At 38.0% G+C, this 18,893-nt stretch overlaps 1 protein-coding gene across 1 annotated transcript in view; it reads left to right on the top strand.

Annotated features, from left to right (window-relative positions):
- The window catches only part of LOC141245425 (protocadherin-9-like), a 1,804,993-nt gene extending 1,792,047 nt beyond the window's left edge, over nucleotides 1–12,946 (top strand). The window contains exon 5 of the mRNA XM_073669068.1: nucleotides 11,517–12,946. Within this exon, the coding sequence (XP_073525169.1) occupies nucleotides 11,517–11,890 (374 nt within the window). The 3' untranslated portion in view covers nucleotides 11,891–12,946. The remainder of the gene's footprint in view (nucleotides 1–11,516) is intronic.
- The last annotated feature ends 5,947 nt before the right edge of the window (nucleotides 12,947–18,893 follow it).

Raw genomic sequence — 18,893 nt, 5'->3', positions numbered from 1 at the left:
GTCTTTAGTCTGCGACCAGGCTTCCTGTGCATGTGCATCACAAAGTCACAATGTCATGACCTTCTGATGTGACCAGGCTCAAGACATCACTGTGGGGGCATGACTCAAAGTCACAATGCATGTCATGATACAACAAAGTTATGACCTTATGACGGACAAGCAGAGGGAAGTCACAGGACTGTTAATAATTTTACTGGCGCCATGAAAGTAAGGATTAGTTAGTTAGGGGAAACTCATATTAATAATATACCTTACAAATATAAAGAGAACTGGAGCCAAGCATCCCACGATGTAAAAAGGCATTATCAAAGTTGTTCAATCAGCTTGAAGTTCCAGCCTAGCATGAAGAGGCCCTGGGTTTCAGCATCTGGTGATGATAAAAAGAGAACAAAACTGAGGACAGTGAGCTGCAGGAATTCAGCAATCTGAGTACTATTTTATTTATTTTTTTACATCTTATGTTCATTATCCTATAGGTGCTAAAGAGATTGCAAAGCATAGTTAGGGATATTCATTTCTTGGAGAATGAATTAGCTGAAAATTTAATTTCCTAGTAAGATTCGTGCAATTTGGTGAATTTGAATCTTGGTATATTGGTATATTTGATCATCTCTTATAAACACGATTCATATAAATAAAATATAGTCTTCATATCAGAAGGTACTATACTCATTTAATAAGTTGTCTGCATGGAGTGATGATGATCTCTGTAAAACTGGTGATGTACCTGACAACATGTATGTGATATATTGCATGCTCTTCTTTAAAACGTGTAGTGAACTATTTAAAATATGTGATTGGCATGAAGTCCAGTTTAGATTTCCACCCAGGAAGCATATAACCAATCTATTTCAAAATTGTTTGCAGAAACTCTGTAGTAATGTAACATTTGCAAAAATAAATATTCTCGTATACTTTCAAAACATAATTTTTGCCTTTCATTCAGACTATACTCTATGTAGTGTGAGATCACAGTCCTAAAATTATCTAATTTATTTGTGCTCCAATATGCTCCAGACTCATAACATGGAGGAAGTATTTTTATCTGCTGGATGAGGTCACCTTTATAACATACCAGGCATACTTTTTAGAATTTGAATTCATGCTGTTCTTATTTTCCAGTGTATTGTTTTCTTAATAATGATTTTTCACATACTTATCACACTGAATAAAATTTGTTACTATATTAATCATTAAAAAATACAGTCGTGTGGAAATGTTTTAGGCAAGTGTGGAAAAAATACTGCAAAGCAAGAATGCTTTCAAACGGGCAATTTTAATAGGGTTTGTTTTATCAATTAACAAAATATAAAGTGAATGAGCAAAACGTATATTTATATCAAATTAATATTTTGTTTGACCACCCTTTGCCTTCAAAAGAGCATCAAAGCATCAATTCTTCTAGGTATACTTGCACATAGTTTTTGAAGGAACTTGGCAAAGATGTTCTTCCAAACATCTTGGACAACTAACCCCCAATGTTTGTGGATGTAAGGTTGATATATCTTTCTGTCTCTTCATGTAATCCCAGACATACTGGATGAAGTTGAAATTATTGCTCTGTGGGGCCATATCATCATCACTTCCAGGACTCCTTGTTCTTTATGCTGAACATTGTTCTTAATGTTATTGGCTGTATGTTTGGGGTCATTTTCCTTCTGCAGAATACATTTTAAGCCAATACGACTCCTCTCTGATGGTATTGCATCATGGATTATTGTCTTTTTGTATTTCCCAGCATTGAAGATACCATTAATTCTGATGAAATCCCCAGCTTAAGTTTGCTGAAATGTAGCCCAAAACATGCAAGGAACATCCACCGTGATTCAGAATTGTCTGTAGATACTCATTATTTTACCTCTTGGTACGGATCCGTGTGGTGGAGCCTCTGTGCTTCGGTGCAAGGAGGGACCACAGGGGCGTGACTAAGTGCCTACTCCGCCTGACCAAGGTCGCACGGTGGCTCAATCGACTCCATGAACTAGGGAGGGACCAAGCAGTGGGACCAGGTGCCACTCTGGGACCGGCCTTGTGTGAGAGCAGGTGACTCCCACAGGTCAGATGGCAGGAACTGCACGGTACAGCGGATGAGCACAGCTGGAAGGCTGACGGGTGGTCCGGGTAGATAAGCAGGCAGGTTCGGCAGATAGCCAGATGGGTGCACCGGGTAGGCAAGCTAGCGGGCACAACAGGTAACAGGCAGGTGCTCCAGGTAGGCAGGCTAGCGGGCACAACAGGTAACAGACAGGTGCTTCCAGGTAAGCAGGATGGTGGGCACGGCAGGTAACTGGCAGGTGCTTCCAGATAAGCAGGCTGGCGGGCACGGCAGGTAACTGGCAGGTGCTTCCAGGTAGGCAGGCTGGTAAACACGGCAAGTAACTGGCAGGCAGAGTGGCGAGCAGGATTTAAAGGCAGCAGGACCTGAAGGCTGAAGCAAGTGTTCGCACACGGAACAACTACCTTGCACAGGCACCTCCATTTTGGAAGAGGTGCCTTATATAGGGGCAGTCCTCCGGCCTTTGGTCGGGGACTCTATAGGACAGTGCACACGGCCACTTTAAGAGGGAGGGAGTGCGCGTGTACCTTAAGCACAGAGCCCGGGAAGCTACACGCAGTGCGCACCACAGCAGCAGGGGAGCGGGAGGCCGGGCCTGGACCGCGGCGGTGAGGGGAACGGCGTCTCTGCCCGACAGGAAGCAGAGACGCCGGTGCTACTCCTCTATTCAGCCATTAAGAGAACAAATTTCCTTTTTTAAATCCAGACTTTTCACATTTTTACTCATCAGTCCAGAGCCCCGCTTCCATTTTTCTTCACTCTAGTTCCTATATTTTTGTGCCTAGTTAAGTCATTTAGCCTTGTTTCCAAGTCAAAAGCAAGGTTTATGTCTGTAATTCTTTCATGAGGACCATTTCTGGCTAGACTTATCCAAACAGTAGATGGCTGTAGCTGGGTCACACTAGTTACTGGCCCTTCTGAGCTTATGGCATTGCTGGACATCTTTTGATTTCGAAGTAAAGTAAGCATGATATATCGTTCATCTAGTGCACTAGGTTTTCTTGTCAACCACTGCATCTATGGTCCTCAACATGGCTCATTGCTTGGTGTCCTCAATGTCGAGAAATACGGGCAGATACTTATTCATCATGTCTAACCATCAAGAAAATATCTAATTGCCTCCAAAAATATGCTATGGAAGGACAAAGAGCACAAACATACAATCAATGTCTTCAAATCTATATTCAGTATAAGAAGAACAAGGAGTCCTGAAAATGATGAGCCCTGATCTCAATATAATTGAGTTTATGTGGAATAACATGAAGAGACAGAAGGAATTGTGCAAGCCTATACGCACTGAAGATCTGGGGTTAGTTCTCAAAGATGTTTGGAACAACTTCCCAACCAACTTCCTTCAAACATTTTGTGCAAATCTAACTAAAAAAATTTATGCTTTGAAGGCAAAACCAAACATCACACCAATATTGATTTGATTAAGATTTCTCTATCATTCATTCAGTTGACATTTTTGCTAATTGATAAAAATACACCATTAACATTAATATTATTCAAAGCATCTTTACCATGCAGCATTTTTTCCATGCTTGCTTTAATCTTTTGCACAATATTGTGCATATTCAAATAGAACTGTCATTAACCAAATCTTTTATTTAAAATTTTGGTGGCAAAATTGCATTTCTCTGGAGCTGTTAGCACTATCTGCATGCAGTTAATTTTGTAAACATAGATGAGCAGATGATTGCTTTATTCTATAGTTTTTTTGACCAAATAGCTACATAATATAATGATTTAAATTACTAAATATTGCTTGTGGTTAACATCTTCAATAAACTATTGTTATTGCTTGCTTTGAATCAAGTTAATACAATTAATGGATTCTGTTGAAAAAATCAATATATAATAATATTTGAATTTCCTTAAAATAATGAGCACAGAAAGCAAAAAAGTAAATGATGTCCTATTGCGATCTTTCCAACAAGGGAGAAGCAGATTTCTTTGCTAGAGAAATAGTGGGTCAACTATCTAATTACGCCTTTTTCTAAACTAGGAAGGTGCAGGAGGTTTGTTAAAAAGAAAACCCAAACATCCACTAGCCACATGTATTGAGCTTCTGTTCCTATATTAGTTTGTAAGGTTGTTAGGTTGTGGCTTACTTTTTTTAAAGTCCTATGGTGAAAATACTACCTGATCCTAACACATCTGTAATATGAATATTTATTTTACCCTTATATGTTTTCTTTTGGCTAGTGTATGGAAAGTTTCACCGTATGTGTGTGGTATTAGCGATAGCAGAACTTGCTGTTTATGATCTTTTCATTTTTTGAGCCTATTAATTTCCTCATGGCTGAAAATAATGCCACACTGCATCATTTTCTAATGCTAATCAGTAGTTTTATAAGATTTTTTAGTGTTTTTTTTTAAATTTGTCATTTAATTTTCTGTCATTAAGGACAGTGTGTCAAATGTGAAATCCGGTATAAATAAACTAATGTCAGTTTATTAATCAGTTTAGATTAAATGAAAACTTAGTGTTAATGTAAAGACAAGCTGATAGTTTATGATGTTAGCTTCAAGAAGACCAGACAAATTAAATATTGGCAATGCAATCAATGGTAATGCAAAAGTAACCCCTGCAAAAATGTAATTTATTTTGTAATAAGTCCCTATTGTGGAAAGACTTTGACCACTGTCAAATACCTTATGAATGTGTAAATGGTGAAGGAGAACTCTAGTCACCATCTTGTCTAAAACTTCAAGTCTGCAGTCACTCTATGTGTGACATTGGACGCACTGCATGCTGTGAGGATTCTTCAGTGTCTGCACTAGGACTGGCGGTCATTTGACTGAAAGTATACGATATGCACAAGCCCAGCCACAATCCAAATAGATTTAGCGAGGTCGGAAACAGTCTAGTTAGATTGTGGCTGGGAGTAAGCATTCTGCAAATTTGCAGTCACATGACCGTCAGTCTTGGTGCTCACACTGGAGATATGAGATATGGTGTCTTTACAACCCTCACATAGACTTGTGTTAAGTGAATTTGTCTATTCTTTAATAGTCTGATAAAATTCCAGGAAATCATTCTATGTGCTGTTGTTATGAGCAGTGCTGAATCAAGCTAATACTGCAGCAATATAGGTGTTAAAGTCTATCTGTTTTCCAGTAGACTGAGAGAGAGTGGCAGACAGATGTTATTTAGGGACTGGTTTCACTTTATCCAATTGCAGAGGGCTTCACCAGATTACAAAGGTAAGATTGCCAATGTGATCCTGGGCATAAGAAACCAGGTGCCCATAAAGAAGACCGCCCTCATGGTGCACCCTAAGAGAAGTTAGGAGCTAAGAAAGGAAGCTAATGCAAGCTATGTGAAGTTGATAAGTTTCTAGCATAAGATTTCTTGTTGGGCAGCCAGTGTTATCTTGATACACATTACAGAGGGCGCTGTGACATCAGGTCTCTGACAACTGTATAAACCGACAAATGTGCACTCAGCCATATTGCCATATTTTTTTTCCAAAGAATTCTTTTAAAGATACTTTAAGATTTTACTCATTATATATAATACAACAGGTAATTTCAATTTTTGCATTATTAGACTCCATTTGACTTAGCTAAACCTTCTTTTACAGCTTAACTAGCAATTAATTCCACATATCTTTCTCTTTGGTAGTACTTGATATTTAAATTTACTGCTTCTCACTGTAATCCTTATTATCCTGTCAGCAAGTAATGTAGACCCAAAGTCACGTTGTCCTTGCATTGATGGTACCAGTGTTTTGATTTGATCTTTCCCACTATATTAGTAATACATACTGCAGCTCTTACAGTTTTATATATGGATTCATTGTAGAAATAAATATTTGAGATTTAACTTATATGTATCCATTAATTTAAATACAGCTGTGTTATTAATTGATGCATTTATGGCCACAAATAGAAAATATTGAATGACTAGGAGACTGAATATATGAATGGCTTAAAATGTGTACACTAATCTGCATACTGTATCATTTGCATAAATTCTAATTGATTGCAAGGGTCAAATTGATGACAAGAAACAAAAAAAATGTTTGTATGCTTTAAATAGAAGAAAAAGCTAACATTTTAAGGGAAACTAAGTAGCAATAGTGAAACAATCTGTTCTAGAGATGAACAAATTGATAACAAACCAAATTAGTTAAGAATTTCCCCCCAAAAAATAATACTGGAAATCTGACATTTTTGGGATTCGATTTGCTCAAATTCAACAAAATGATGTCTAGCGGGCCACCATTTTGCTGAATTATTTTGAGTTTCGAGAAGAGGTCAAAAAATAATAAATAATTTTAATCAACTGTGATAGGTCTGCCCCTCACCACCATAGCTCTCAATGTAGCTTTATGATCTCTTCCTCTAGTCTTTGGATCTTCTGGCACTTACAAGGCCTTATATCATGATCACATGAGGTGACACATTACATTGACATCAATGAGGTACATATTGCTCCATGTGACCACATGAGGTCTAGTCAACTTTAATTAGGTTAGTTGTGCATCTAAGATATGTACAATCTTTCATAATTGTTTAACCATTAAAATGATTTATTTATTTTTATTAATTTTACTTACTTATATATCGCCATTAATTCCACAGCGCTTTGCAGACACTGTCCCCATTGGGGATCACAATCTAAATTTCCTATCAGTATGGAGTGTGGGAGGAAACCGGAGAACACGGACGAAACACTCACAAACACGGGGAGAACATGCAAACTCCTTGCAGATGTTGTTTTTGGTTGGATTTGAATCCAGGACCCTAGCATTGCAAGACTGCATTCCTAACCACTGAGCCACCATGCTCCCCTTCCACTTCCTTTATTATCCATTTGGTTCGAAAAGACATCAAAGCATAAAAAATGGTGTAAATTTTAATTCAGACCAAATTTAAAATTAAATCAAATCTACTAGCCGATTGCAGTGAATCTAATTGAGACAAACTTTAAGAAATTTGTTCATCTCTAATCAGTATCAAAAGAGAATAGAATTTCTAAATAGAAATAAAAGAGCTTCTGAATAAGAATAATATTAATAATAACAATAATAATAATAATAATAATAATAATTTCTAAATAGAAATAAAAGAGCTTCTGAATAATAATAATAATAATAATAATAATAATAATAATAATAGTAATAAACAAAGTATTCTTTTTCCTAAGGTGCAATGAGCATAAAAGGAATTTTTGATTGATTTGATGCTACAAGTTTAATTATTCATGTTTGCACTCAGCAAATGTGTTATTCTTTTATTATGGCTCATTGACATTTTTTGCATGCATTGCAAGAAATACAGTAACTAAAAATATTAGCAATAAATTCCTGTATTTTCACAAACAAGATCAGGTACAATAGGCCTTGAAAATACAGATGTGGCTATCAAAGACAGATTGCTGAAAGTAATTGATTAACATAAACAACTAGAAGGTGACACATTCTCTTTAATGGTACACCCTTAAATTCACAGTTTAATGTCCTGAAGCAGATTGCTCAATCTCAGAGTATCTGTCATGCACTAATAGTTCCTCAGCTTGAGTATGCATTCATGCACGCAGTATAAAAGCACTTTTTTAATGAAGGCTTTGTTGCCCATTTCCAGGTGTGAATTATAAATACAATGAAACAATGTAGGAAAGATTCTTCTCTTCTCTGTGAATCAACTCTCATTTTTTCTAGACTCAGGACTGAGACTTTTTAGTATAGTTTTTCATCTGTATGAAGTTGCCTTGTGTCTCACACAATCCTGATTAGAATGTGTCCTAGGAACCTCACATTTTTAAAAATATGCAAATTGCCTCTTCAACTCTAGTGCCACCCAGGGCCGGAACAAGGTATTTTGGTGCCCTAGGAAGATGAAGAGAATGGTGCCTTTGCCCCTTCCTAATGACCCCTCAGCCCCCATGTGTCAGGTAAAATGCCCTGACAGCCACTTCCGTTACATTTGTTATCTCCTTCACCAAAATACCAGCAAAATTTTAAAAAATTGATTTTCTTTAGGGGTGAGGCTCAACAGGGAGTATGTTTTCAAAGTTAGATATACAATTATTTATTGTTTGGGAGCCATTTACACAATTTTAGGGACAAATAGTGATATTTATCCTATGTCAGACAGTTATGAAAACTATTATAACTTAACTAAAATGGGGTCCAAATGGTTTCAATTAGGGTGTTCAGCATTTAGTGGATACCTCAATGGCAGCAGCACTTTACCTTTGAGGAAGCTACATGTTGGTAGCGTAACAAGTGGGGTCCTCTCCTGTTCCCACACCTGGGGGCTGCATTCATCTTGGTCTGTATACATGTATTTTTAAAGGCCTTACTTTGTTAGGTCATTCTCAGATGCCACAGAATTATTATATATACTATATATGATATCTCTGAATAGTGTACACCCTTATATTATCTAATCATGTGGGCATTGAATCATGCATCAATAGATTTTGTTATATTTTATAATCATGTTTTTTGATCTGTATTGCTCCAAATATTCATGTTATTTATCAATTTAGGTATATAGCATATCTATACGGGCCATTGGCAATCTCCTTATCTTTCTGCATGAAGTATGGGAATTTGTCATTCTATTGCTGTTTTTTGGTTATCATAACAAAATCAGTGTCCTTATGGCTTCGACCACTTTTTTAATTGTTTTTATCTGTTGGGTATGTTTTTTGACAAAATAAAATCTTGGCTATATAAATTGCATATTAATATTATTTGGTATTTAGTGCCGTATATACACCATTATTTCCTTTTTTCTAATTGCCCTACCTTTTTGGTGTATGGCACAGTATGCTATTGTATTGATGTGGTGCAAGTTCTAATTGACCTCCTCAGATGCCCCAATGGAAACTATACATACCAAATTATAGATAATAAGATATGATGTTTTTTACGTTTGTCATGGGACAAAAACAGTTTGTAACAAAACTGATGGTGGTTCTGGTGCCATATTCCTGTACTAATGGTGGTTCTAGTGATGTATTCCTTTACTGATGGTAGTTAGGGTATTGTATTCATACAGGTGATGGTTGTTCTGGGGCTATATTTATGTACTACTTATGGCTGTGCTGATGTATTCATGAAGTGATGATAGGTCTGATGCCGTATTCATCACCAGAACCATCATCGGTACATGAATATGAAACCAAAATCATCATCAGTACATAAATAGAACACCAGAGCCATCAACAGTACATAAATATGTCACCAGAACCATAACCAGTAAATAAATAGCTCTCTAGAACCAGCATCAGTGCATTAATGAGTCACCAGAACCTCAATCAGTACATGAATATATCATGAGAACTGCTGTCAGGAAATAAATACACCAGTACCATCATCAGTACATGTATATGTCAAGAGAACCACCATCAGTAAATGAATACATCGCCAAGCTTAGTACAGCAATTAATTGGAAAGTCAAGTCAGGCCCATACACATTTGTAGCTCATGAACCTAGATCTCACAGTATGGCATTAATAATGGTAAAGAGATGCTGAGAGTTGTTGCTATTAGTCTTTATCCGACTGTGAACCATACAGAAACCACAGTACTTATGAGATGTAGTCAGTTTCAAGAAGTAAACATGTACATCCAGGTACCCTATAGGTGCGCTCTTCTCTGATTAAGTAATTTTCTTTCTTTTCATCTCCATCTTGTCCAGATGCCATGATGACTTTTAACATACACAGTTCTTCTCTGCCGATTCCCTCTTCTCCGCTCTTGTACAGCAAATCCCAACACAATTCCCTTAAAATTAAGAGTGCTATTAAAATATCCTCTGCATAAAAATATCTGTCCATACTATGCCCTATATAAGCCTCCACACTGTCCACCTTAATGATCTATAATCACCACACTGCCTGCATTATGAGATAAAACAACACCACACTGTCTGCCCTTATCACTTTAACCGCCACAACATCTGCCCTTATGAACCATATGCAATACCATGACTGTCCCATCTCCACTGTTTTCCTTTACACTCTCTACATCTCTGCACTGTCCCCCCACCATGCTAACCTGTTTCCATTTCATACCCATTTCACGCTGCCCCCTCTTCATATCCATTCTGTGCCCCGTTTCACACTATGACTTCATACTGCAAACCATGTTGTCCTCTACAAACTCTACTCCCTCCTAATATTGTCCCCTAACACAGAATCATTGTGACTACAGCTGTCAATACACTATATCAACAACAGCCTCCCAATATACACTTTGATGTCCACCACAGCCCTTCAATAATTAGCATGATGTCCATCATCAACCCCTCGTATGTCCCCACAGCCAATCCTTCATAATGTCCCAACAGCCAGTCCCTCATATATCCCCACAGTTAACCCCACATATGTCCCCACAACCACTTCCACGTATGTCCCCAAAGGAAGCCCAATGTATGTCCCCACAGCCATCTTTTCATAATCAACTAATAGCCAGTCCCTTGTATGTCTCCATGGTTAGCCCCACGTATTTCTCCACAGCCAGCCCCCTCGCATGTACCCACAGACAAACCCTCATATGTTCCCACAGTCTGCCCCATGTTTCCTCTTTTTCTATCTTGTACAGCAGTGGAATGGCAAGATGACGTCACTCCATTGCACCGTCCGACTTCCCCTGCATACAAAGTCTCCAAAAGGGTGCAGGCTGGATATGGCCTATGTTCTGCTGGAGTTCTTGGCCAAGTAGGGAGCTTCTCCTTTCCTGGGTGGCGCCGACATCAATTGCATTCAAGTCTGACAGACGCGGATACAATTGAGTGCAGGGAGGTGGTGACGGCCAGGGTTCAAGCGGAGAGAGGTGTTAGCAGTGTCAGTGACTGACACTGTTCACTGTGCCACACTGTTCACTGTGCCTGCGCCCCAGCCGTAAGTGTGCTGAATGCCTGCAGATGGAGAAAAGTGCCAGGCGGCCGCTAACATTCAGCAATGTCACTTTTGTTACCCATCGTGCCTACTCCAATTTGAAATGGTATTACCTTTAGCCTCCTAAGGCTCAGTTCAAATGAACAGTGAAATATGCGCACCTGTGCCAGGCTTAACTCAAATTTACCAAGAAGGGTTTTAAAAAACTAGTTTGGCTATTTACTATTTCTTGATTGACATTTAATCCATCTGTATATTTTGTGAGAATAGAGAATAAAAAATATATTATTGAAATTTGGGTTTGTTTCTGTTTGATTTTTAATAATATTTTTAAACTTTGTAATTTTTTACTAACATATCGCACAACAATTTTTTTTTTCCATATTGTATAGTGACCTAAAGGTATTTTTCTGGAAATATCAGGCAACAGAAACTAAAAAACTAAAATTTCTCATGTAAGCAATATAAAAGGTAAAAAAGTGCTTAACCTAATCCTAATGTGTGATGTAGAAATTGAACTTACTTGCATTTTCATTTGACATGTATTTGTAAATAAAGTTTGCACATATAATGTTCATGTTTCTGTCTTTCACACAGATGGACCTCTTGGACCTAGAGGATTAGCAGAAGCTACTGAAATGTGTACCCAAGAATGCCTGGTTTTGGGTCACTCGGATAATTGCTGGATGCCACCAAGCCTGGGTCCTTACCAGCAACCAAAATCACCTCTTTCCACGTTTGCACCTCAAAAAGATTGGCTGAAAAAGGACAAATTGGTTAATGGACATACATTGACAAAAACATGGAAAGAAGATAGCAACAAAAACCAATTCAATGACCGAAATCAATATGGCACTACTGATGGACAATTCACAAGTGGAAATCATATGAGTGACATTCCTTTGGCAAATTTAAAGTCCTACAAGCAAGTCTCAGGTGCTCAGGATAGCCCAAATGAACAGCAACTATAAACATGTCTTTTTTGGACCAGTGACTTTAGCCAAAATAGGTTTGCTATAATTATGTGTTCAGAGCTTCAAATACTGAGTAGAACTCTAGAACTATGCGACATATAACAAAAATATGCATACTTTTGTGTTGACACCATTGATAACGTGGTGTTCTAATATATGTGAATAAATATATTTCTAGATTTGTGATAATTTTGGTGAGTGGAGTTGAAAACTCTGTTGATTTTTTTTTTCCTTTTTTTTTCAAGATTTAATTTACCCTGGACTGCTGCTATAGACTGCAGGAGACATCTTGCAGAGCATATCAAAGTAGATGAATTGTGCTCTTCTTGTTGTCGATATGTGCTGGAACAGTTATACTTGACATTATACTTCAAAACAAACCAGCTAAATCTTTAAAGATGAAACCTATTGTGCTATTAATAATGTTAGTGGACACTTGTATGTCATTCAGTGTTCAAATACCTGTAAATAGAAGCAAGTTACTACTAACAATCTTGTGTACTTATAAAGTTCACTTATATACTGTAGCATAATTTTGTGTCGGTTGCATTCTGCAGTATTTTCTTTTTTTATGTTCTTCTTCAAGTGTTGAGTGTTTCAGTGTTTTATGTCTAACATATAATAACTTAAAACACTTGTGTTAAACTATAGATGATCATGTTTTAGTGTGGTAGGGATGTATGAAGGCCAATTAGCAATTAAATTGTTCTCAAGAGGAGTTAACTTGGCAATACATAAATATATCCTTCAAGTTAAGCATTTATACATAATGTCAATTGTAAAAGAATGGGAATTATTTTATATTAAATGCAATTGGAAACCTGACATATAATACCCTGCAATAAAATAATCTTATAGTCCTAATGTTGCTGATCTAGTTGTGAAAACAGTTTTATTGCTAACATGGCACCCTTTATTGTCAGTGTGCTGTAATAACACAAGTGTTTTTTCTTAGATCATTAGCCACAAAATATTAAATGTGTTGTGATTCCATAGTATAACAGGGCATTCTCCTAGTAGGCCAATTGGCAGAAAAGGTTAGATATCAATTTATGTTGTTAAATAATGTTTGTTAACGTCTTTGGCCAATGCCTGGCAGGAAAAAAATATATCATATCACTGTTTAGCCAAAAGTGAATTCTGATGTTCATAGAATCTCAGTTGCACGTAGACATAAATTGGAACATTTTATCAAAGTTTTAGTTAAGGCATGACAGACAATTTAAACAAATAAATAGCATGCAAAATTCCTTACTGAAAAGAAAATATCTTATGCCACAATTAAACATCTATGAAGAGTTTGTTAATTGGATGGTTATTTTTTTTTTCTTTTCCTGAGAAATATATTTTGTGTATAGAAACTCACAATTTTATCCACAGTTTAGGCGTGAAAAGGGGAAAGGGTGCATTGCTTTTTTTGCAGTAATTTGTCAGTTTGTGAGGGGTGTTTGATGACTATGACAGAATACGTATCTAACCAGTTATCCTTGTTACTGCTTTGCCAGTTTAACGTTATTTACAGTTATTTAGCTCTTGCAATAAATGTTTTAAAACCAACATCTGTGTTTAGTTATTATGAGGCTGATGGTTGAATTGTTTTAATATTATATCTGATACTTAAAGGAGTATTCCCATATCAAAGATCTTATCTGAATATGAAGTAGGTGTAATCATAATATTAGCAAATAGCTATAATTAGAAATCTAGTGTAGTTCTTCTGATTTGCTGGGATGCCTAATCCATGTGCAGGGCATTGCAGTAGTTTAGATATTCATGGTTATGACCAGTAACCGCTAACTAACTAACTGTCACTATATGAGTGACACGGGATAAGAGACATATCTTATCAGAAGTACTGTACTACATTTCTAATTGGAGGCATTTGATAATATTATTATTATTACACCTACAACATATTGGAATAGGATTTTAGAGATGGGAATACCAGTTTTAGAAGCTCCAATAATCCACTTTCAAATCTGTTCAAATTCATTTTTGGATATTATTTTACAGGGTCACATTGCTGGGTTTGGAGAATCAAATCAGGGGACAATACGATTTGATAAAATTGCTTCTCTGCTTACTGAGAGGCTCTGGACTGATCTCACCTAGCCAAGTCAGATCTCATACTTTGCACTGACTAGGGCCAATAGCCCGAAATACTGTGCCTGCAAATTGAGATTCTGATTTAGCTATTATCCTAAGTCAAATTGCAAGACTCGTTAAAGGGTTGATTGTGACTTGTAGGATTGCTACTTCCAATAGGTGGCGCTATAGCGTTCAAGGCCTCTCCATCTCTGAAGAGGCAATTTTCATATTACATTTCCCACAGGAGCATTGCAAGGCGAATAAGCCTCCTTACCTTGGCATGCCAGAGCCGGTATGTCACTCTCCACAAGGAGAAACGTTACCCCTTAGACCCCTATATTAAAATTAAAATGATATAACTATTCCTAAAACTACCTTTATTCAGAAGATACAGCAAAGGTATACTCCAAAAATGTTGATCCCAAACTGACAGTGGTCAGTCAGACAATGTTTAGATAGACAATAAAGTCATTAGATAGACAATACACACCCTGAAACCAAGAGGTCATCCAACAACTATATAGCTCTGTAAATCACACGTAACTATAAAGATGGACTGTGACAGTGGTCAGTAGTCATAGAGTTAGCTCACACATGAATGTGACCTCCCCATAATATAGGGAAAAATAACCTCATGTGATTCATCCCTATATGAAATGACAAAAATGAAACAGCAATGGGAGTACAAACCAAAACAATCTCACTCAATCTAGCATGCAAAAGCTAAATATACCTGTAGAAAATGGCAGAGCATTAGCCATATAATTTCAGCACAATTGGACTAACTGAAATTTGTTGCTGAAAATTAAATTTTTGGAAAAAATTTGCCGAACCTAGCAATTTCGCATTTTAAAAGTTTAGGCCATTTCTACTGTTGACCCTAGATATATTAGCTGTACTTTTTTGTAAAATATGCTTAATGGGTGTACTTTGAAGAAAGAGAATGACACTCTTGACTTAGTGATTTAAGTTTACGCTAGATGGCAGAAAGTATTTAACAGCTGCAGAGCTTAATTATTATGTTCACTTTTGGGTTATCCCTGAGATACACAGCAAGTCCAGCAATATTCAAGTCATGCCTGAAGTGGTTCGAGCTGTTTCTCAACCTGCAGTGCAGCTATGGGTTTCTAGGAGGCCAACCCTCAACAGAATCTGCTCAAAGCATTTCTCGGAGGGTCTTACCACTCAGTTCATACAAATCTATCTTGTATCTCCAAAGATCCTTGTGACTTGCAGGCCACCTTGAATGTAAAAGTGCATAAATATAAAGTATTGTAACAGACTACTCCAAATAGTAAATTTGATTGGGCAAATAAAAATATATTTGACCCCTGCCTGGATTTTATAATTGCAACATTGCTTTCATACAGACCAGTTTGAGAAATGTAACAGATTCTATTGTGCAATAGTTGATTAATGTGGAAACCTCTTTAAGCAACTACTGCTTCTATTGTCTGTTAGTGAAGGCTGCTCCTTAATATAAACCTAGGGAAAAAAAGTGGTTGACAGAAATAGATAGAATATATTACTCCTTCCACAGATAGCCTAGGTTTCATGGTTGCAACATTGTGTCTATTGACAGGAGCTTTGAATTAATACAACAAACTCTCCAGCTGTATAATAAGTGGTTTCCACAAAGAAGAAGGGATATTGGGGGCATTATTATCTTTAGAAAATAGGTTGTGACTGTAACCAGAGTAATCTTCCCACAAACACTAATTAAATATAAACCCTAAAAAGAGAAATGTGCAAGGTTAAAGTAAAAATTGATAAAAAATAATTAACGATCTTCATTGAATAATTTTTAAAAGACAATAAATATTGAACATTACAAACATAGACAAAAAAATATGGGTGAGGCAAATTATTAAAAAGTTACCCTGAAGATTGAAACCATGCAAAGTGACATCAGAGTAAAAAAATACATACAAAATTAATAGGAAAACGACGTATAGACAATGAGGTGCAATCAAAGCTGAACACATCAACTTCAGTAGAATAGAACTTGTATAATGGGGACTGACACCTCTTCCACTACAGTCAACCCAGCAGATGGACCCAAGCAGGAGTGTTCAAATTCCCAAAAATTTGCGGCTGACACCACCAAAGTTGCATCAATTTCAGTAGAGTAGAACTAGCATATGGGGACCGAAATCTCTTCCACTACAGCCAACTTAGCAGATGGAGACCCAACCAGAAGTGTTCACATTTCCAAAAATTAGGGGAGGACACCACCAAAGTTGCATCAATTTTAGTAGAGTAAAATTGCTATATTGGGGACCGACATCTCTTCCACTACAGCCAAGCCAGCAGATGGAGACCCATCCAGGAGTCTAAAAATTTAAAAAAATTAGGAGCAGCCACCACCAAATTGGCATCAATTTCTGTAGAGTAGAGCTAGTATCATGGGGACGAACACCTCTACCAATACAGCCAACCCAGCGGTTGGAAAAGCAATCAGGAGTGTTAACATTTCCCTAAATTAGGGCTGACACCACCAAAGTGGCATCAATTTCAGCAGAGCAGAACTAGTATAATGGGGACTGACACCTCATCCACTACAGCCAACCCAGCAAATGGAGAACCAAGAAGGATTTTTCTCATTTTCCTAAATTAGGGGTTGACACTACAGAAGTGGCATCAATTTTACCAGAGTAGAAATAGTATAATGGGCACTGAAATCTCTTCCACTACAGCCAACCCATCAGATGGAGACGCATTCAGGAGTCTCAACATTTCCAAAAAGTAGAGCCTGACACCACCAAAGTGGCATCAATTTCAGCAGAGTAGAACTAGTATAATGGGGACCGACACCTTTTCCACTACAGCCAATCCAGCAGATAGGGACACCACCAGGAGTGCTTACATATCCAAAAATTAGCATCTGACACCACCAAAGTTGCATCAATATCAGGAGAGTAGAACTAGTATAATGGGGACCGACACCTCTTGCACTATAGCCAACCCAGATTATGGAGACTCAACTGGGAGTCCCCACATTTCCAAAAATTAGAGACTGACACCACCAGATAGGCAACAATTTCACTAGAGTAAAAATATTATAATGGGGACCAACAATTCTTCCACTACAGACAACTCAGCAGATGGAGACCCAATCAGGAGTTTCACATTTCCAAAAAGTAGGGCCTGACACCACCAAGGTGGTATCAATTTAGCCAGAGTAGAACTAGTATAATGGGGACCAACACTAGAGATAAGCGGTGTTCGACTAGAACTCTTCGCCAATCTCGAATTCGAGCTGTTTTGGGCGGTGTTCTAGTCGCTCGACGAACGCGAACGATTTGCAAAAAGTCCGACTGTTCGAGGTTATGTTCGATAACTGTTCGTGCACCAAAAGCGTGTCCTGCATGTCTGGCGCTATTTAAAGCACCAATCATGCAGGGATTGTCTGCCACTCACTGTAATGCCACAGCCAGGGTGGTTGTGGCATTACAGTGGTTGCCCAAATCGATGGGAACAGTGCTCACAGTGAAACATGAAAAGCCGGCAATTCAGCAGCAGCATTCACCGGTACCCAACAATTTAGAACAGAAAGAATAGAGTATCACACATAGATTAGATAGATAGAAGCATGTCAGTCACATATATAAGAAGTACAGTGACAGTGTTGCTTACTGTACTTGTCATTTAGTGTTAAAGGATTTATTTAAAAAAATAATAGTGTTTTCATGCACTGTCTCTTTTAAAAAGCAGACCGTCAATTCAGCATCGGTACCCGACAATTTATAACAGAAAGAATAGAGCATCACACATAGATTAGATAGATAAACATGTCACTCACATATATAAGATGTATAGTGATAGTGTTGATTACTGTACTTGTCATTTAATGTTAAAATAAGGGATTATTTAAAAAAAAATTGGCGTGGGGTTCCCCGTAATTTTAGTCTCTAGCGGAGGTTAAGTAGACGGCTGGGGCAGATGTTTGAAGCCTGGGAAGGGGGTAATAGACACTGAGCTTCCCAGGCTACTAATATCAGCCCCGAGCTCAATATCTAGCCTTTACTAGCTATTGAAATGGGGGACCCCCCAAAAAATTATGTGGGGTCCCCCTTTTTTTTATAGCTAGCAAATGCTAGTCAGACCGCTGGGGGCTGATATTAATAGCCCAGCAAGGGTGCCATGAATATTGGCCCCCTCCCAGGCTAGAAACACCAGCCGTCAGCCACCCAAGGCACTTAGCCTCGCTCTACCCACTGACCTGTAGTGGTGACAGTGGGGTAATAGGGCTGGGGTTGATGTCAGCTTGTAATGCCAGCTGACATCGAGCCCAGGTTAGTAATGGAAAGGCATCTATAAGTCACCCCCATTACTAACCCCATAGTCAAAGTTAAAAAAAAAACACAAACACCCAGAATAAAGTCCTTTAATTGAAATAAAGACACAATTCTTTATTGTTCTAAATTAAACCATACTTACAATCACGCCCATTCCAGCTGAAGCCAATGATCTCCTACAATAAAAGTAAAATAATAAAGCAACATCCTTACCTTTCCATGGTTACCACGACAGCTTCAGCTCTGCTAAATTCACATGGCAGGCTGGACCGCAGCAGAACGCTGCCATCCAGTTTGCCATGTGGCAGACACTGAGAAGTGCCAGCATGCTTGCGCTCCTCAGTGTCTCGCTGTGACGGCATAAAGATGAGCCGAGGTCATGTCCAATGAACTCAGCTCACCTCATGCACGTCACTGACAGCGTGGGAAAATTCTCAGCGCTCAGCGCTTCAGCAGGAGAATTTTCACACGCTGGGATGGCATTGAAATGACAGGCTGGATGGCTGCTGAGTGCTGTGTCTGCCGCATGGCAAGCTGGATGGCAGCGTTCTGCTGCTGTTCAGCCTGTCATGTGAATGTAGCAGAGCTGAAGCTGTCGTGGGAACCATGGAAAG

The sequence above is a fragment of the Phyllobates terribilis genome, unplaced genomic scaffold (genome assembly GCF_046119375.1).
Source record: "Phyllobates terribilis strain yellow unplaced genomic scaffold, ASM4611937v1 Scaffold_2__4_contigs__length_985480577, whole genome shotgun sequence".
In the NCBI taxonomy this organism is placed as follows: domain Eukaryota; kingdom Metazoa; phylum Chordata; class Amphibia; order Anura; family Dendrobatidae; genus Phyllobates; species Phyllobates terribilis.
This window is presented reverse-complemented; position numbering and strand designations above follow the sequence as displayed.